Raw genomic sequence first — 20,722 nt, forward strand, 5'->3', positions numbered from 1 at the left:
GGGGGACCCCCCCTCCCCCGCCCCCCGAGTGCACAAATTTTTGTGCACCTGGCCTCTAGTCTATATATATAAAAGCCTAATATGCAAATTGTCCCTGTGGGAGTTCCACTGGGATACCGATTGCTTGCTATGACTTGTGCTGACCACCAGGGGGTGGTGCAGAATAAAGGAAGGTCCTGGCTGGCAGCTGGAAGGCTCTGATCAGCCCTGATTGCCTGCCAGGCCTAGGGACCCTACCCATGCATGCATTTTGTGCATCAGGCCTCTAGTTATGATATACTTTAAAATATTTTAATTTCAGAGAGGAAGGGAGAGGGAGAGAGAGATAGAAACATCAATGATGGGAGAGAATCATTGATTGGCTGCCTCCTGCATGCCCCCTACTGGGAACCAAGCCTGAAACCCTGGTATGTGCCCTGACCAGGAATCCAACTGTGACCTCCTGGTTCATAAGTCAACACTCAACTACTGAATCACACCAGCCCAGCTATAATATACTTTTTTGTAAGCACCATTTTATTATTTTTATTTTTTAAAATGGTGGTATAGTTCTTGATTAGATGTATGTGCCATAGTTAAATCATGACTCTTGGACATTTTGCCATTTCTAATTTTTTGCTCTCATAATAATACTGTGATGAATATTATAAATAAAACTAGCACACTTTGAAATACTTAATATTTTCTTTAGATTCCTGTGTATGGAATGACTGAATCAAAGAGTAAAGAACATTTCTTTTTAAATATATTTTATTGATTTTTTACAGAAAGGAAGGGAGAGGGATAGAGAGCCAGAAACATCGATGAGAGAGAAACATCGATCAGCTGCCTCCTGCACACCTCCTGCTGGGGATGTGCCCACAACCAAGGTACATGCCCTTGACCAGAATTGAACCTGGGACCTTTTAGTCCGTAGGTCGACGCTCTATCCACTGAGCCAAACCGGTTAGGGCAAGAACATTTCTTTATTAAAAAAATATTTTTATTGATTTCAGAGAGGATAGAAAAATCAGTGATGAGAGAGAATCTTTGATTGGCTGCCTCCTGCATGCCCCCTACTGAGGATGGAGCCCACAACCTGGGTATGTGCCCTTGACCGGAATCAAGCCCGGGACTTTGCAGTCTGCAGGCCACTGTTCTATCCACTGAGCAAAACTGGCCAGGGCAGAACATTTCTAATAATCTACACTAATAAAAGAGAAAGATGCAAATCGACTGTACCTTCACGACACCCACCAGCCAATCAGGAGTGGCTATGCAAATTAACCCAACAAAGATGGTGGGTTAATTTGCATACACAGGTGCCTAGTGGCAGGGGCGGGGCAGGACGCTTGCGTTGTCACCATGGTGATGACACAGGCGTTCCACACTGCCCCAGCTGTTCTGGGCCTCTGGGCAGCATGGGAAGGCGGAAAGGCGGCTCCAGGGCCTGAACGAAGGCAGAAAGGCTGCTCCTGGCCAAGTGAAGGAGGAAAGGAGGCTCTGGCCAGAGTGAAGGCGGTGCTGGCAGCCAGGGGAAGGAAGGCCCATTCTTGCACGAATCTTTGTGCATCGGGCCTCTAGTCCTATATAATAAAAGCCTAATATGCTAAGTGTCCGGTTGACTGGTTGGCTGTTCAACCAATCAAAGTGTTATATGCTAATGATATGCTAAGGCTGCTCAACCGCTCGCTATGACGTGCACTGACCACCAGGGGGCAGACAGTTGACCGGTTTACCAGTTGCTCTGACATGCACTGACCACCAGGGGGCAGACGCTCTGACTGGCGGGTTAACTTGCTGCTGGGGTTTGGCCAATTGGAACTGAGCAAGATGGGCTGGACATGCCCTGGAGCCCTCCCGCGGTCCCTCCCTGGCTGGCCAACCTCCTGTGTCCCTCCCCGGCCCTGATCTTGCCCCACTGGGGTCCCTCAGCCTGGCCTGTGCTCTCTCACAATCCGGGACCCCTTGGGGATGTTGGAGAGCCAGTTTTGGCCCTATCCTGCAGGCCAGGCCGAGAGACCCCACTGGTACACAAATTTATGTACTGAGCCTCTAGTTTAATACATAATACCAAGCTGTTTTCCAAATGCATTGTACCTTTTGTCCTCACACTAGCAACAAACCCTTTCCAGGTCTAAGTGTTACCAATTTAGCAGGATTTTAAAAAATGATAGGCAATAAATGATATATCTTTGCTATTTTTATTTGTATTTCTTTGATTTCAACTGAAATTGAACATTTTTTCATATTTTTCTTTTTCTGGCATGCCAGTTTACATCCTTTTGTCCATTTATTTATCAGGGTCTTAGTGTTTTTCTCACTGGTTCATCTGTGTCTTAACCAGTTAAACTGCCACGATATTTTGAGTTTAATTAAAAAAGGTCCACTGCTTGTGTCTATAGACACTTATGACATACAAGTGATTAATATAGGGAAGATTTTAGGTCACTGTCTAAGTTTTCTTGACTTGGAAACTTCATTATTATTATTATTATTATGTTTAAAAAGTATTTTTATTGACTTCAGAGAAGAAGGAAGAGGGAGAGAGAGATAGAAACATCAATGATGAGAGAGAATCATTGATCAGTTGTCTCCTGCTCACCCCTACTGGGGATCAAGCCTGCAACCTGGGCGTGTGCCCTTGATGGGACCGAACCCAGGACCTTTCAGTCTGCAGGTCAACGCTCCATCCACTGGGCCAAACCAGCTAGGGCTGACCTGGAAACTTTAAATAAAAGAGATTTCTTCTCATATTCCAGGAATATGGGAGAAGGACAGGGTGGCTTCTCAAGTTCACTTAACAATATCTTTATATCTTTGTGTCCTTAATTTATTTAGTAAAGTTCTACAGATTAATTTTTTTCTAGTCATCAATTACAGTTTCCTTTCCATCTAATTAATTTGTTCTTTGGTGTTTTCCCGTCTTTTTTCCTCACTTCTTCCTCACTGCTATGCCAATTGACTTTTACCTAATATTTCATACTTATTTCAGTATTTTGAGGAGGCTGTTGCATCATGAAGAAATTGCTCTTGCACCCTTATCCTTTTTCCAGCTTGTCATCTCCTTACTTCTAATTGGTTGATTTAGGCTAATGTCCTACATGTTCCCTTAATTTAGTTTGACTTTGAGGTTGAGAGTTGCTTGATGATGCATTTTTATTTTTATTTTTTTATTTTTATTTTTTAAAAAATATATTTTATTGATTTTTTACAAAGAGGAGGGAGAAGTATAGAGAGTTAGAAACATCAATGAGAGAGAAACATCGATCAGCTGCCTCCTGCACACCCTCCACTGGGGATGTGCCCGCAACCAAGGTACATGCCCTTGGCCGGAATCGAACCTGGGACCCTTGAGTCCGCAGGCCGACGCTCTATCCACTGAGCCAAACCGGTTAGGGCCGATGATGCATTTTTACAGCCACAGGCACAAATGAAATATCTTGGGAAGAAAAGATCTCAAGGAAGGATAACCTTCTTTGAAATGAAACTAAGAAAAATCCTGGGTTTCTCTACAATCCATTCTGTCTTTACTAATGGAGGCAAGAGAATCTCATTGTCTTATTTTATCAAAAGCGTGAAACCTATCATTCAGCTCATCCTCAGCTTTCTCTTCACTATTCTGGTCCTGTCTGACTGCTCTCATTTTCTGTGTCCTCACATGTGACTGTGGATGGGAGAGATGACTCATCCTAACAGCTGTATCTTTTTTGGCTGTTTTCCTTCTGTAGAAGCCCTTTTTCCTGTCTCGGACTGTGCTGACAGGACTGGCGGATGCCAAATGGACCGTGGAGCACGATGCCATGCTGGAACACTTTGCCCAGGACCCGACAGAGCCCGTCCTTACCATCTTCATTGACCCTATTTTGGGGCTGAAGCTAGAAATGGGCATGCCTGTACAGGTGGGTACTCCGCTACTCAGGCTCCAAGGTGGTCTTCAGGGAGCTGAGGGTTCCGCATATCTCTGTCATCTGTGCCCAAGTTCTGTTGCCACGGAGAGGAATGAAGCAGGCTTTTGCTTTTGATGATCTCGTGGTCCAGTGGGAAAGACAGACATATAAGAAGTATTTACAACAGATTATGATGCATGAGCAAAACTTTATAGGAGCTTTATGGGAGCAACTAACGTGGCCAGTGGATGCTGGCAAGGCTTGGTGATGGAGGTGCTATTTGAGTTGGGGATGCAGAGTAAGTAGGATTTCATGGAGACTCGGTAAGAGCTGTGTCAGTAAAGACCACTTTATGTGCAAAGAAAAGAGGAGTTGTGGGAGATGATACTGAAGTTGGGGTCAGCTTGTGAAGGCCCTTGTATGTTATGCAAAGAATTTGGCTTCTATCCCAGAGGGACATATTGAAGGCGTCCATGGATTAGATATATAAGTATTTCAACAAGGTGGGGGATACATTAGTGAAGGGTAAACCACGGGTAGGGAGACAGTTAAAAGACATACAGTGGGGCCTTGACTTACGAGTGTCCCGACTAACGAGTTTTTTGAGATACCAGCTGTCTCTCGGCCGAGTTTTTGCTGCGTTGAGTTGATAGAGTAATTTGAGTTAACAAGCTCCTTAACGAGCTCGGTCTCGGAACGAATTAAACTCATAAGTCAAGGCCCCACTGTATAGTAAAGTGTTAGTGGTAGAATCTGGGTGGTAGGTGTACAGGTCATTATTATAAAATTCTTTTAACTTTGTTATATGCTTGAAAAAATTTGAAATAAAATGTTGGAAAAGAAAAAGGCTATTGCTTTGCTGTTATTGCCAGTACACATACAAAAATAACAATGATAATGAAGATGAGCATGATCCTGTATAATGACACAATTTGTGAAACATATTAAATGTAAACACAGGCTATTGATTTCCCTTATATATTGGCAATAATCAGCTACAAAACATGATGAAAAAATATTTTATTCACAAAAGGGACAAAAATTTGCAAAATATATGTAGGATTTATATGAAAGAAAACACCTTTGCTGAAGGCCATGAAAGAAGATTTGGATATGGTGAGGTATACCCTGTTTCTGAGTGGGAATTTTAATATTATATTAAGATCATTCCATCTAAAAAATGTACTATTTTAATGCAATCCAATCAAAGTGCCACAGTCCTTAGATACCTTGTGTAAAGGATTTAAAAATATATCCAGAAAAATGCATGAATATAACAAAGAAAATGATGAAGGAAAGTATTGGAGGAGACTTGTGAAAATGAAAGTCTTTTATTAAGCTATAGTAATTAAAAACAGTTGTACTGGGGCAGGAATATATATTATATAAGCTACAGTAAAGAAACATAGAAAGTACAGAACCATATATGTAAGCATTTTCTACAAAAATGGCATTTAAAATCTGTGGGAAGGATAAATTATTCAGTGAATGGAATTGGGAAACACGAAAAACAACATTTTTCCATTAAAAGGTCTACTTAGCTGCCCTGTCAGTGGCTCAGAGGTTGAGCATCGGCCCACGAACCAGGAAGTCACTGGTTCAATTCCTCGTCAGGGCACATGCGGGCTCTGTCCCCAATAGAGGGCGTGCAGGAGGCAGCTGATCAATGATCCTCTCTCATCATTGATGTTTCTATCTCTCTCCCTCCCTTTCTCTGAAATCAATAAAAACATTAAAAAAAGAAAAAAGAAAAAAAGATCTCCTTAGCTGAAGGGAGGGGGAAATGTGGAAATATTGGTCAAATAGGACAGGGTTTCTGACACCAAAAACAAAGGGCATAAAAACAAAAATAAACAAGTGGAACTGCATCAAACTGAAAAGCTTCTGCACAGTGAAGGAAAACAACAACATGAAAAGAAAACCTAAGGTAGGAGAAAATATTTGCAAATCATAAATCAGTTAAGAGGTTATTATCCAAAAAATATGAAGAACTCATATAACTCAGTAGCAAAATGACAATCTAAGATATGGGCAGAAGAACTGAAAAGATGTTTTTCCGAAGAAGGCAAACAAATGGCCAACAGGTACATGAAAAGATGCTCAACATCACTAATCATTAGGAAATGAATATCAAAACCACCATCACCTCACACCTTTTAGAATGGGTATCATCAAAAAGACAAGAAATAACAAATGTGCATGAGGATGTGAAAAAAGGGAACCCTTATGCATTGTCGTTGGGAATGTAAATTGGTGCAGCCACTATGGAAAATAGTATGGAATTTCCTCAAAAATTTTAAAGTACAACTACCATATGATCCAGCAGTTCCTCTTTTGGGTATATATCTGAAGGAAATGAAATCAGTTTCTCAAAGTAATATCTGAACCCTCATGTTTATTGTAGCATTATTTATAATAGCTAAGACATGGAAACAGCCTAAGCAAACACTGATGGAGGATATGTATACATATATGTATATATATGTATACACACACACACACACACACACTCACACACACTAGAGGCCCAGTGCACAAAATTCATGCCCTCGCTGGTGGAGGGGGAGGGGTCCCTCAGCCCAGCCTGCACCCTCTCACAGTCTGGGAGCCCTTGGGGGATTTCCAACTGCCATGGAGGTGGGAGAGACTCCCGGAGCTCACTGACTACCAGGGGGCAGCTCCTGCGTTGAGCGTCTACCCCCTGGTGGTCAGTGCATGTCATAGCGACTGGTTGTTCTGCTGTTCGGTTGATTTGCATATTAGCCTTTTATTATATAGGATTCATACAAGCATACACACTGGAATATTATTCAGCAATGAGAAAGAAGGAAAATTGTGCCATTTGCAACAATATGGATGGGCATGAAGGTTGTTATGCTAAGTGAAATAAGTCAGACAAAGATAAATATTATATGATCTCACTTATATGTGGAATCTAGGGGGAAAAACTCATTGAAACAGATTACAGATTTGTAGTTGCCAGAGTAATGTTATAGGTCAGTTTTGTCAAAATAAAACTGGGGCGGGGGAGGGTACAAAATTTCAAGATCTAGTATACAGCATGGTAACTATGGCTAATAATGCTGTGTTGTGTACTTGAATTTCGCTAAGAGAGCAAATATTTTCTTTTAATTTTTATTTTATTTATTTTTAGAGAAAGAGATAGAAACATTGATTTGTTGTTCCACTTAGTCATGCATTCATTGGTTGATTCTTGTATATGCTCTGACCCGGGATCAAACCTGCAACCTTACTGTATTGGGGATAATGCTCTAACCAACCGAGCTACCTGGCCAGGGCTAAGAGGGCAAATCTTAAGTGTTCTAACCAAAAAATAAAAGAAAAATAAAATGGTAACTATGTGAGATGATGGACATGTTAATTAGCTTGATTGTGATGATCATTTCACAATGTGTAGACATATCAAAACATCAAGTTGCATACCTTAAATGCATATAATTTTTATTTGTCAAATATGCCTCAAGATAGCTGAAAAAATATATTTAGCATATTGAAATACATTCTACATAGATCACAGACTTAATTATGTTTTCCTGGGTTAAGATGGCCAATTGAAATGTCCTTAAAATTTATTACCATTGAATTCTTGATAAATTGAGCAAAAAGTAAAATCAGAAAAGAAAAAAAAACCCACAGAAAAAAGAAAAAACCACCCAAAGAACCCTCCTTTAAAAAAACAAAAATGACATCAACAAAAACTTAGTTTATTAAGAAATAAACCAAATGAAGAGCTCAGGAATGGAGAATCTGTGAACATTCAGTTCATTTACATAAAGAACTAATACTAAATAAGCATGGGAATTATGGTTATGCTATAGAATGTGAATGTTATCAACTTGGACAAGGTAAAGATAATACTGGAACAAAAATTGCAAAGTGGTGAGAAAATGAGAGGGAGTATGAGAATGTCAATGTTCTTATCTTTCAAAGCGTAAGTCAATAGAATTTAAAATAGAAAGATAGTGAGAAAACTAAACTCGATATTTTTCATAATCTCTCATAACCTTAGTAAGAGGTCTTTTATGAAGAAATCTCTCTTACAGGTAAAGAAAGACTTATCTAAAGATCAAGTCCTTTATTTATATTCACATTATTAAATTAAATTTAATACTTTAAAAAGTATCATGATCCTATTTTGAAATAACTTTTATTTTTCTATGTTATATAACTATAGAAAGATGTTTGGAATACTGTTTTTCCCCCAGTGTTAACAGCATTGCTTGGGTGGTGGAATTTCAGATGACATTTTAATTTTATGCATTGTTTAACTTTATGCATTATTTCAGTTATTTATAATTAGCAAATTATTTAACAAAAATAATAGTAGTTAAGCTTTTAAAAAAATAGACACAAAATCCTGGCCGGTGTGGCTCAGTAGTTGAAGTGTTGGTCCTTGCACCGAAGGGTTGAAGGGTTGCAGGTTCGTTCCCCGGCCCCCAGTCCTGACATGTGTGGGAAGCAAACAGTCAATGTGTCTCTCTCACATACAAGAAGCAACCAATGAATGCATAAATAAGTGGAACAACAAATTGATACTTCTCTCTCCTTTCCTCTCTCTCTCTCTCTCTCAAATCAGTTAAAATTAAAAAATGTTAAATTATAAAGAGTAGTTACAAAAACACTAAAGGGGAAAAAAAAGGTGAATCTGATCTTCAGGTGGGAATGAACTTTCTAAGCATGTAGAAGTCAGAAACTTTAAAAAGTTTTGACTACATGAAAGTTATAAATTTCTGAATGCAAACAACAACAAAGACTCATCATAAACAAAATTGAAGGATATATGAAAAATTGTCAGAAAAGTATATGTAACTGAAATAGAAAATCCTAGACAATTGTCTCTTTCTTCCAGTCTTTTTCCTATATCTGAAAATGCTTTATTCTGTTCTATTCTTTTCATTCCATCCATCCATCCATCCATCCGTCCATCCGTCCAACATTTATTGAGCAACTATTATGAACTAGTCACTGTGGTAGGTTCTGGAGCCAAGTTGGACATAATATACAGTTCCTATCCGCAAAGTATGCTCTCTGCATTTCCTCCCTACATCTCTGGGTGTGGACTCTATTATGTCCCTAAAAAGAACAGGGAGCACCTCATGACACTTACATTTAGAGAAGGGCCAGGATGTGCTAAGGGAAAGTTACAAAGAACTCAGCCAGGCTTTCATGACTGGAACCTCAGATTCCTTTGGGTATCAGGCTGGGCCTGGTGACTGAAGTCTGATCTATTCACTGTCTTTCCTACAGACCCAGAACCAGATTATGTACTTCATCCGCCAAGCACCGGTTCCCATCACTCCACAAAACTTTGAGACGACTGTGCAGTTTGGGACAGTGCGGGGTGCCTACATCCCAGCCCTGCTTCGCCTCCTCAGTGGTGTCTATGCCCCTCAGATCTTTACAAACACCAGCTGGCCTGAGAGCATTCGAAATCATTTTGCTTCTCATCTGCACAGGTTCTTGGCCTGCCTGACAGGTGAGCAGAAAGGCTTGCGTGCCTAGTGCCCCACCAACAGTAGAGCTGATGAGGCAGGTCAGAGAGTCATCCTGAGCACCTATGTTGCTTGGCACAGAGTAGGTACTCAGTTCAGTATGTGTTTGTTGAATGAGTGAAACCGGGTGCAGAATGTGTCTTCCAATCCATATACAGATTTCTGCTGTAGAATGGTTGTGGGGTAGGGGGAAATGTGGGGGCAGAGAGGAGGCAGAGAGGGTGTGCAAATATAGAAGAGAGTGTTGAGGGCATGGATCTTTGACCTTGTTTTATGACAACCTCTTATTATACCTCAGTGAAGTTTTCGTCTTGCCTTCTGTTATTTTTCCTCTTGAGATATATAGATATCAATTTCTTCTGCCTGCTCTCCCGAAATGCATATACTTCATCAAACATGATTGGAACTGGGTGACATAAACTCATTCCTGTTTGTGAAGTTCTATGGTCTTATCCTTCCCGTAGATACTCGGTACAAACTGGAGGGGCACACTGTTCTCTACATCCCTGCAGAGGCCATGAACATGAAGCCTCAGGTGGTGTATAAGGACAAAGAGCTGGTGCAGCGGCTAGAGAGTGAGTGGCTGGCATTGCCAGTGTGTCGGGGACCCTGGGGGAGGAAAGGGGGCAGTCCAGATGGTGAGAAAGGAGTTGGGTGTGGAGGGCTATGCAGGGGGCAGGGGAGAGGACATACCTGGGAGCAGTGTAAAGCAATGAAGAGATTTTGTATTCTCCCATGAAGCCTCCATGATCCACTGGACCCGGCAGATAAAGGAGGTGCTCAGTGCCCAGGAGACTGTGGAGACAGGAGAAAACCTAGGTCCCTTGGAGGAGATTGAGTTCTGGCGCAACCGATGCATGGATCTGTCTGGCATCAGTTCACAGCTGGTGAAGGAGGGAGTGAAACACATCGAGTCCATCCTGCACCTTGCCAAGTCATCCTACCTGACACCCTTTATGAAACTGGCCCAGCAGATCCAGGTTTGTGGGTGGATCAAAGGATGGAGGCTTAGCAGAAAGTAGACAGTGCTTGGGACAATATAGGGTGCCAAGATGAGGGAGCCATTATAATCATCCACAGCAAAATAGACCAACCCAGTGTTTGAACTTGTATTTGTGGGAGAGTATAAAAGTAGTAGAACAAAAGGATGGTCCCAAAGAGCTTGTAGTTTAGCTAGGGAGACAACTAGTTAATCAACAAAAATACATTGAGTACCCTCTATGAACCCAACCCCTTCGATCCAGTTGGAGAACATAAGACTTACACAAAATAGGATTACTAGATGGCATGGGATTGAAGAGGAACCCATGTGGCTCAGCCAAGAGAGTTGCAAGATAAACACTTAAAACTAAATTTAATATAGTGTAGCAAGCTGATTATGTGAGCTTTGGGGACACAGAAGATCAATGTAATCTGTAGAATATGGAGATAGAAGACTTCTTCCCCTAGGTGGAATTTTAAGCTAGGTATTAAGGGAATTGAACCATAGCCAGGTGGAGAAGTCTAAAATCCTGGTTGAGAACAGGGCAGTGAGGGGAACTATGGGGACAAATGGGAGTGATGTCTGGTTAGTTGATCAACAGCTACTATCTACTTTGTGCAGAGTGCTGAGTTTAACTAGAAAAACTAGAGGAATAGACAAAAAAACAAGTTTGGGTAACTCTCAGTCTAGTGGGCAAGATGGGACTCACACATGAGCAAAGACCTAAAAATACTTTTGTAGAAACTGGTAAATGAATAAAAGTCAATATTAGTACCAGGTAGGGTTGGGTTCATTGGGAATGCTTCTCAGTGAAGGCAAGTTAGGATGGGGTTCAGATGGATAAAAAGTGCTTTGAACCAGTTCTTTCCAGTGGACAAGTCTACTTCTGGTTTCTCTCTCCTGTCAGGATGGCTCTTGTCAAGCACAGTCAAACCTGACTTTTTTGTCAATCCTGAAGGAACCTTACCAGGAATTGGCCTTCATGCGGCCTAAGGACATCTCTAATAAACTTCCTAAGTTGATCAGTCTCATCCGGATCATCTGGGTCAACTCTCCCCACTACAACACTCGGGAGAGACTGACCTCCCTCTTCCGAAAGGTATGTGTCTTCAGATTTCCTGAAGAAGGTGGAATTCCTTTAACAGAAGATCTACGGTGAAAAGACAGTAAGGACCACCCTTCAGGTCAGGGACCAAAGGCTTATGCCTGCGTCATCAATGTTAGTGATGCTCTGAGAGTTGGGGCCTGGGCTGGACATTTTGCTTCCATACGGAAGCAGCCTAGGTGGGAAGAGGAGCTTTGAGAAGAGGAGTTGATGGAGAAGAGGGGAGGGAGGCAGGAAGGACAGACTCCCAGGCTGAGTTTACAAGAGGGGAAGACCCTCTTCTTCTCATTTCCAAAGATGGAAGTTGCAGTGGGCGAGAGGTAGGTTTAGGAAGGAACACTGGCTTAAAAAAATAAAAAATAAAAAAATATATATATATATTTCAGAGAGGAAGGGAGAGGAAGAGATAGAAACATCAATGATAAGAGAGAATCATTGATCAGCTGCCTCTTGCACAGCCCCTACTGGGGATCGAGCTTGCAACCGCAACCTGGGCATATGCCCTGACCAGAATCGAACCGGTGACCTCCTGGTTCCTGGGCCAACGCTCAACCACTGAGCCACACCTGGCTGGGCAGGAACACTGGCTTTTGAGGAGCAGGACCTGGCACATTTCATCTGGGATGACAGAACCAAAGTGTGGGAAAACGCTGAATGCCGGCTGGGCAGTGCAGCTGTGAGGTGGGCTGAGGCAGGGAGGAAGGTGAAGCCAGAGGGGCTGTTCACGAGCAGTGGAGGACTTAGGCAAGATGGGTATCAGGAGTCAGATCAGAAAGTAGGAGGCTGAGATGTGAGGCACATCAGGGAGATTCAGAGAAGGGGTGGGTGCAACTAACGCTGTGAACTGAGGCCGTTGGGACTCCTTCTGCAGATGAGCAACGAGATCATCCGCTTATGCTGTCATGCCATCTCCCTGGACCGCATCTTTGAGGGATATGTCTCTTCTAGCAAGGAGGACCTACAAGGCTGCATTTCCTGCTGTCATGCCTGGAAAGACCATTATCTGCGGGCTGTGCAAATGCATACCCAGTACGATGTGTCTCCTCTAACATTCTGTAGATTCCCCCTTCATTCCTGTAGAGCAACCTTTTTTTTTTTTCTGCCAAGGGCCTTTAAGATATTTATAATATCATTTACTAATATCATTTATTAATATAAATTTATGTTGCTGTGGAAACAACTCCTAGATTTGTTGAATTTTGAGTCCTGCCTGCGGTTGCCTTGGCAGGACCAGATCAAATGATTTCTTGGGCCTTATACAGCCCGCCGGCTGGACGTTCCCCACCCTGCTGTAGAGTGTAGATTCTGACTTCTTTCACTTGCACTTATTTTTTTAAGTCTATGGATTATATTTTTCTAGACCTGTGAGTTTCTACATGGATCCAGGTTTTCTCTCTGAATACAGATATTCTGGCCCCTAAGCCGAGGTTCTTTCTCCTCACTCTAATCACCTCTTCTCCCTGATTGCAGAAGTCCTTCCTGGCCTTTTCTTCCTTTCTTGGCCCCAAAGTCTGAAATTCCATTACGTATGAACCTTTTCCTAGAACCGAGGCACTTTGTCCCCTCGCTGGTAACCCTCACCTTGCATTTTCTCTCTCAGGGTTCAGGAAAGTTGCTTCTTGGGGTCTCATTTCTAAGTCTCCCCCTGAACCCAGGAACCCAGTTCTAGCTTTGCACAGGCAGGTTGATATCTAGTGTTCCTGCTTTTTGATTTGGTCCGTCTCTCTCCTAACACAGGTTCTCCAGTCGGGGCTGGGTCCTAGACCAGACCAGCATATTTGCTCAGGTTGATGCTTTTGTGCAACGCTGCAAGGACCTTATTGAGGTGGGAAGACTGTGAGGGGAGGAAAATCAAAGCTAACCGCAGACACTCCAGAATTCCCATCCAGGAGTGGGGGAGCTGGGAAGATGCTAAGCATAGAACCTAACCTCTTTGGCTCCTCCTGCATCCCTGTGTGCCCTACCACCACCCCATCCTTTTAGACTTTTGCCTGTTATCACTGCCTTAGTATCTCCTATTCCATTCTGCAGCCAAAATCCATCTTACTAGCCCCTTGCATCTGGTTGATCCTCTTTAGTTTTTAGACATTTTAAGTTAAATCAAAGGGCACAGGACTTACAAGTTCAGAAAGGAGAGCAGGAATTCTGATGTTGACTTTTTTTTAGGTATGTGACTGTCAGTACCATTTTGCCCGCTGGGTGGATGGCAAGCAAGGTCCCCTTCCTTGCTTCTTTGGCGTCCAGGGGCCTCAGATAACACGGAACTTGCTTGAGATTGAGGATATTTTTTATAAAAATCTGCACATGTTGCGAGCTGTTCGCGGGGGCATCCTGGATGTCAAGAACACCTCTTGGCATGAAGACTACAATCGGTGAGAGAACCACAGGCTGACTCTGCACAGACAAGGGAAGGGAGGTCAGGGGAGCCAAGATTAGGAGGAGTGGTGAGGGCGTACAAAGGAAAGTGTGGAGGTGACACATCAGGGAAAGGGAGGCAGGATCGAATGCAAGGAAGCTGTGTCTGCTGAGATGAAGGGTTCCAGAGGAGCCTTTCGGGGCTGGAAGCCCACTTCCGCCACGTACTAGATATGTGATTGGGCAAATGACTCTACCAGTTAGAGCCTCTGTTCCCTCGTCTACAAACTAAGGTTAGTGATAGGACCTATCTCATTGCCTTGTTTTAAGGAATAAGTGGATTAATGCATGTAAAGCACTTAGTCAGTGCCTGGCACGTGGGGAGATCTTAGTACATAACACAGGATTCTTACTCAGGGGTGCACTTGGGGGCAGGCGAAGGCACCCACCTTTCAACATACCTCTCTGATGATGCAGTTTCCGTGCTGGAATCAAGGACCTGGAGGTGATGACCCAGAACTTGATCACCTCTGCCTTCGAGTTAGTTCGAGACGTAGAGCATGGAGTGCTGCTGCTGGATACCTTCCACAGGCTGGCAACCCGTGAGGTGTCGCTGCCCTGCCTGCTTCCTCCACCCCTTGTTCTCTTGTGCTTTCCCTCAGTTCCTCATGAGCCTTCCAGACACCATCCCGCCTCCATTCATGCTCTTTCCTGTGTCCTAAATTGCCATGGTCTCTCTTCTTCCTTCTGTGCCCCTAGTTTCCAGATCGCTAAGGAGTGTGACCCCCAGCAGGGTGTAGCCTTCCTCTAGGATGGGTGACTGGAGGAACCCACATCCCCAGGACATATTGTCAACTTCTATCTCTTCTCCGTTAGGCTATCAAGCGAACATATGACAAGAAGGCGGTGGATCTCTACATGTTGTTTAATAGTGAACTGGCCCTCGTGAACCGTGAGCTGAACAGGAAATGGCCATCCCTGGAGCCCTACATGGCCCAGTTTTCTGGACAGGCTCACTGGGTGCGGATCCTGCGGCGTCGCATCGACAGGGTCATGAATGTAAGTGCCTGAACTTTGCTACAACTTGTCCGCAGTGAGTCGGTAGAGTTTGCAGGCTGTGCCACATACTGGGAGGGACCCGTCCAGAAATTCCCTAGTGAGTTTTCATGACCAGAGACGAAGTCTACCCAAGGGAGTGGCAGATGCAGCTCCTCGTGAGGCAGGCGATGGCCTTGGATTTGCAGCAATGGTGAGTCTGGTTGGTAGAACATGGGCATTTCTATCAAGGTGGAAAGGAGGAATGGGGCCAGCATCTGAGAAGCTGGGCCACAAGAAGAGTAATTCAACCTCAAAATCCAGAGAACTGGATAGGTGAGACCCTTAAAGGACCTGTCTCCCTAGAACAGTGGTTTTCAACCTCCTGGCCCTTTAAATACAGTTCCTCATGTTGTGACCCAACCATAAAATTATTTTCATTGCTACTTCATAACTGTAATGTTGCTACTGTTATGAATCATAATGTAAATATCTGATATGCAGGATGGTCTTAGGCGACCCCTGTGAAAGGGTCGTTCGACCGCCAAAGGGGTCGCGACCCACAGGTTGAGAACCGCTGCCCTAGAAGAATAGGCACAAAGAAACAGAAAAATAAAGCGTAAACGTTTGGGGAATATAAGTCTGAAGCTATCTACCTGCCGTCATCTAATTGGTTCTGGGAGAGAATAAGGCAGCTTACAGACAATTGGAAGCTTCTTAAGAAGTGGTGGGCTCAGACTTCAGTGAGGAAGGGCACTTACTGGTTTTCAATCTGATACCTCTTAAATCCTTCACCTCCTGTAATTTGTTTTCTTTCCCCAGCTTTAAAAAAAAATATTTTTATTGATTTCAAAGAGGAAGGGAGAGGGAGAGAGAGATAGAAACATCAATGATGAGAGAGAATCATTGATCGGCTGCCTCCTGCTTTCTCCTACTGGGGATCGAGCCCGCAACTCGGGCATGTGCCCGTTACCGAAATCGAACCTGAGACCCTTCGGTCTGAGACTCTATCCACTGAGCCAAACCAGCTAGGGCCCAACTTTTTTCTTGAACTGAATGTTTGTGCTTTTGTTTCTTTATTTTGACTCCATTTCTTCATCGTGCCTTGGTCTCGTCTTCTCACTCTTTTTTTTTTTTTGCTCCACCTTCCCTCTAAATAAGCGATTTTTAACCTTTTTCATCTCATGCCACACATAAACTAATTATTAAAATTCTGCGGAACACCAAAAAATGTATTTTTTGCCCATCTGCCAAAAAAAAAGTACAATTTTGATTTATTCACATTGGACGATTATTGTTGTATTGGCTGTTGTCATTTTTTAAAAAAAATATGGAACGCTTCACGAATTTGCATGTCATCCTTGCACAGGGGCTATGCTATCTTCTCTGTATCGTTCCAATTTTAGTATATGTGCTGCCGAAGCGAGCACGGCTGTTGTCATTTTTTAATTTGACAATCTAAGGGAAAAGAGGCCAGGGCCCCTGACTACTAGTCAGGTATTGCATGTTTTAAAAATTCTTGCAGCACACCAACACCAGCGTGCTGAGGAACACTGGTTGAAAACTGCTGGACTAAGTAGTCAAAATCAATCTCCTTAGCAGGCCTCACACATATTGCTGGTGTGTGTGTGTGTGTGTGTGTGTGTGGTCTCAGGCTGATGGGAATGTGGAGGAATTGGTAAGTAGGTCCTCCCATTCTCTTTCTTCCTCAGTGTCTTTCTAACGCTCATTTCCTGCCCCACATTGGGACTGGAGAGGAGAGTGTACATACCTATCAGCAGATGGTTCAGGCCATTGATGAACTGGTTCGAAAAACCTTCCAAGACTGGACAGCAACCCTGGACAAGGACTGCATTCGGCGGCTGGACACCCCATTGTTACGAATCAGCCAGGAGAAGGCGGGCATGTTGGATGTCAACTTTGACAAGTACAAGACCCTACCCACCCCTTCTCCCTTTATCTGACTCCTTCTACTTATTCTGTCTCTGGTGCCATTTCCTTCCCCAACTCTCCCAGGAGTTTAACTCCCATCTCTTGGTTTTATCTCCATCCTCTCTAACTCTCTCTTATACTGTAATATGTTTCCTATCACTTCCTAATTTTAATTTTATCTTTAAAAGAAATGGTTAAAAAAAGAAACCCCACTGACCTACTAAACCAGCGATGTAGGTGCTCTGCCACTAGATGGCCATGGTGGCTCAGCTAAATCACCCAAACCAGGAGCCACGGAGTGGGCTTTCCTGAGAATTGGTGTGGCTGTGGAGTATGCCCTCTCCTCTTAGCTTTATAACTATGACTTTTTCACATAATTATTTAAAATGTAATTAATTCATTTACTAGTTATTTAACAATATATAGTGAGTGCCTTCCACGTGCTAGGAACCAAGATAGGCACAGGAAGTTTATGTAATGGTAAAGTCCCTGCCTTCTGTCACCCTGTGAGTGAATAGTTATATCTACTCTTGGAGCGGTGCTTCCTTTCCATATACAGAAGAGAAAATGCAGAAGAGAAAAATAAAGAAGGAGCTATGTAAGGCATCTGTCTACAGAGATTACAAACCTTCTGGTGACAGTTTTTTCCTGATCGGAAGGAAATGACTTTTTATTTGATTGGTTTTGGCTCCCTCTTGTCATCAGCTAGGCCCTATAATAAGAGGTATTTCACACATTTCTAGGCTGTTGCTACTAGCATTTACTTTAACTCACAGAATGTCTTTATCTGTTGGGCAAATTTAGAAGGGGTTTTGCCAGAGAAGGCCTGTGCCAAGATGGAGTCCGAGGGACACAAGAAACGGAGTGTGTCTGTCCTGGGCAGCTGAAGGCAGCCCAACCAGGGGAGATGACACTCATGGTTGAGTGTCATCTGGTGGACTATCAGGCCAGAGGGGTGGGGCGAAGGCATTAGTGAGAACAGAGATGTTTGAGCCACATGGATAAGGAAGCAGTTTAGAAGCTGAGTGTAAAGATAAGGGGAAGAGGTTTGCGAAAAGTCTTTGATCAGTGGCGGCTGTTGGAGCCTAGCTTTGATAGGGTTCATGGTTTTTGAGGTATGGTTGAACAGGATCATATAAAAATGGCTTTATAAACCAATAATAAGATTTTGAAGAGACAGGGGGATGCCGGACTGTCGGTTTCAGCCCAATCCCCGCAGGCCAGGCGAAGGGACCCCACAGATGCACAAATCCATGCACCAGGCCTCTAGTGTCTACATAAGTACAGTAGGCTTTTAAAAAAATATACATTTTTATTGACTTCAGAGAGGAAGGGAGAGGGAGAGAGAGATGGAAACATCAATGATGAGAGAGAATCATTGATCAGCTTCCTCTCACACGCCCCCCACTGGGGATCAAGCCCGCAACCCAGGCATGTGCCCTTGACTGGAATCAAACCGGGGACCCTTCACAGGCCGACGCTCTATCCACTGAGCCAAGCCAGCCAGGGCTACAGTAGGCTTTTAATATAAATAGTAGCATACTAAGCACACTGTTCTGTACATTCAAAGTCTTTCAAAAATTTTTCCATTATGCCAGTACCATGCTGTTTTGATTATCATAGTCTTATAGTATAGTTTGATATCAGGTAGTATGATACCTTCAACTTTGTTCTTCATTCTCAAGATTGCTGTGGATATTCGGGGTCTTTTGTGGTTCCATATACATTTTTGGATTATTGTACTAGAAGATTTCAACCAGACTTCTTATATCTTGTTCCCTTCCCTCCATAGTGATATGTTTACTGAATGTTTGAGCTTGTACTCATCTAGTTAAGATAAAATTTTCCTGTTTGCTGTGGTCATCTTAAGGAATACATCAGATATTTATCTAAAATTCCATTTGCATAATCTTTATAGTAGAGTTTACAAGGCAACATTGGGCCAAATATTTATGGTTTGGGTTTAGCTGAAACCCAAATATTAGCTAGACACTTCTTTCAGAGAGAAGAAGTGCTCCTGTCCTTTGGCAATTGTCTTCTAGAGAGATCTGTTAGAAGCTGCTTTACATTTTTGTGGTTTTAAGGTAAAACTGCCTCAACCCAGTAAATAATGTATAAGGGGGAAAAACATGATCATAGGGAAGGATTTTGAAAAGTCTGGGCTCATCAAACCAGTAAAGAAATCCAAGACAGTTTCAGCTTTTCCAAAGCCTAGTAAAACTCCAAGGAGGTGCAAATAACTTTTCCCAATTTATTCTTTTGTGTTCAATGTCTAGATAAAATCTTGAAATGAGCATGCTTTTCAAATGCGCTTCTCTCCCTTCCTCTCTGTAAAAAATCAATAAAATATATTTAAAAAAAATAAAATTCCATTTGCATAATCTTTATAGTAGAGTTTACAAGGCAACTTTGGGCCAAATATTTATGGCTTGGGTTTAGCTGAAACCCAAATATTAGCTAGACACTTCTTTCAGAGAGAAGAAGTGCTCCTGTCTTTTGGCAATTGTTTTCTAGAGAGATCTGTTATAAGCTGCTTTACATTTTTGTGGTTTTAAGGTAAAACTGCCTCAACCCAGTAAATAATGTATAAGGGGGAAAAACATGATCATAGGGAAGGATTTTGAAAAGTCTGGGCTCATCAAACCAGTAAAGAAATCCAAGACAGTTTCAGCTTTTCCAAAGCCTAGTAAAACTCCAAGGAGGTGCAAATAACTTTTCCCAATTTATTCTTTTGTGTTCAATGTCTAGATAAAATCTTGAAATGAGCATGCTTTTCAAATGCGCTAATTGTCCTCAGAATTACCTGACTCTCCCTTAGTCACGGAAGCCTTCCAGTCCCTGATAGCACCTAGTTTATCTCACAAGGGCTTTTACTGTCCCACCTTATATCCCAAATATTTGAACTCTGAAGTCCAAATTGGCTTTTACCACATTTTATGGCCAGACCAGCTTTACTGATTGCCCTTATCGCAAACATATTCCAGATGTTGTCTGTACCCTGGCTGAAAAGAGCTGTGTTATCACTATGTAGGCAGCAGATTCCTCCGTGTAGTGGAATTTTCCCAGAGCAGGGTGGGAGACTGGCATCTGTTAGTTTTTTGTGTCTGGGGCTTGCACTTTCTCCTTCCTCCCCAATCCTATAGCACTTTCTCCACTGAGTCAGTTCATTCTGGTTTGTCAGCAGTAAACTCAGCTAGCTCACTTTCCTACTCTACTGCCTGACCACTTGTCTGAGGATAATTATAAAATATTTTGCAAAAATCATTTCCCACATTTATTTCTTTTTTAAAAAAAAATATATTTTATTGATTTTTTACAGAGAGAAAGGGAGAGGGATAGAGAGTTAGAAACTTCGATGAGAGAGAAACATCGATCAGCTGCCTCCTGCACACTCCCTACTGGGGATGTGTCTGCAACCAAGGTACATGCCCTTGACCGGAATCAAATCTGGGACCCTTGAGTCCACAGGCCAACGCTCTATCCACTGAGCCAAACCGGCTAGGGCAGCAGTTTTTAAATTTAATAACAAATGCATGCATTGATTCTCACTTTAAATTTTCTTCCTCTATGTTTCTTTATTTATTCTTTTATTCTACAAAGTCATTGATCGGTTGTCTCCTTGACGCCCCACACTGGGGATCAAGCCCACAACCCGGGCATGTGCCCTTGACTGGAACCAAACCTGGGACCCTTCAGCCCGCAGGCCAATGCTCTATCCACTGAGCCAAATCAGGTAGGGCCACATTTATTTCTTTTTATAAAGTATACTTGTCAATAAAATACAATTTTTACTCCAGAAATTTATTGACAAACTTCTGGCAAAGCCTGAACATCATTGTGAAAAAAGTTTCTCATGGAGTTTTCAGCTCGACATCAGGAAGGTATTATCCAAATTTGTGCTGTTGACTGACAAGTTAAAATTTCACTCCTG

General features: G+C 42.7%; 1 protein-coding gene across 1 annotated transcript in view; it reads left to right on the forward strand.

Annotated features, from left to right (window-relative positions):
• DNAH2 (dynein, axonemal, heavy chain 2) overlaps positions 1–20,722 on the forward strand; it is a 112,731-nt gene that overhangs the window by 11,278 nt on the left and 80,731 nt on the right. The window contains exons 4-14 of the mRNA XM_014549808.1: positions 3,711–3,881; positions 9,138–9,366; positions 9,847–9,957; positions 10,124–10,362; positions 11,272–11,463; positions 12,341–12,498; positions 13,207–13,294; positions 13,636–13,841; positions 14,302–14,431; positions 14,701–14,883; positions 16,572–16,786. Of these exons, the coding sequence (XP_014405294.1) occupies positions 3,711–3,881; positions 9,138–9,366; positions 9,847–9,957; positions 10,124–10,362; positions 11,272–11,463; positions 12,341–12,498; positions 13,207–13,294; positions 13,636–13,841; positions 14,302–14,431; positions 14,701–14,883; positions 16,572–16,786 (1,922 nt within the window). The remainder of the gene's footprint in view (positions 1–3,710; positions 3,882–9,137; positions 9,367–9,846; positions 9,958–10,123; positions 10,363–11,271; positions 11,464–12,340; positions 12,499–13,206; positions 13,295–13,635; positions 13,842–14,301; positions 14,432–14,700; positions 14,884–16,571; positions 16,787–20,722) is intronic.

This window comes from Myotis brandtii, unplaced genomic scaffold, assembly GCF_000412655.1.
Source record: "Myotis brandtii unplaced genomic scaffold, ASM41265v1 scaffold573, whole genome shotgun sequence".
Lineage (NCBI taxonomy): Eukaryota > Metazoa > Chordata > Mammalia > Chiroptera > Vespertilionidae > Myotis > Myotis brandtii.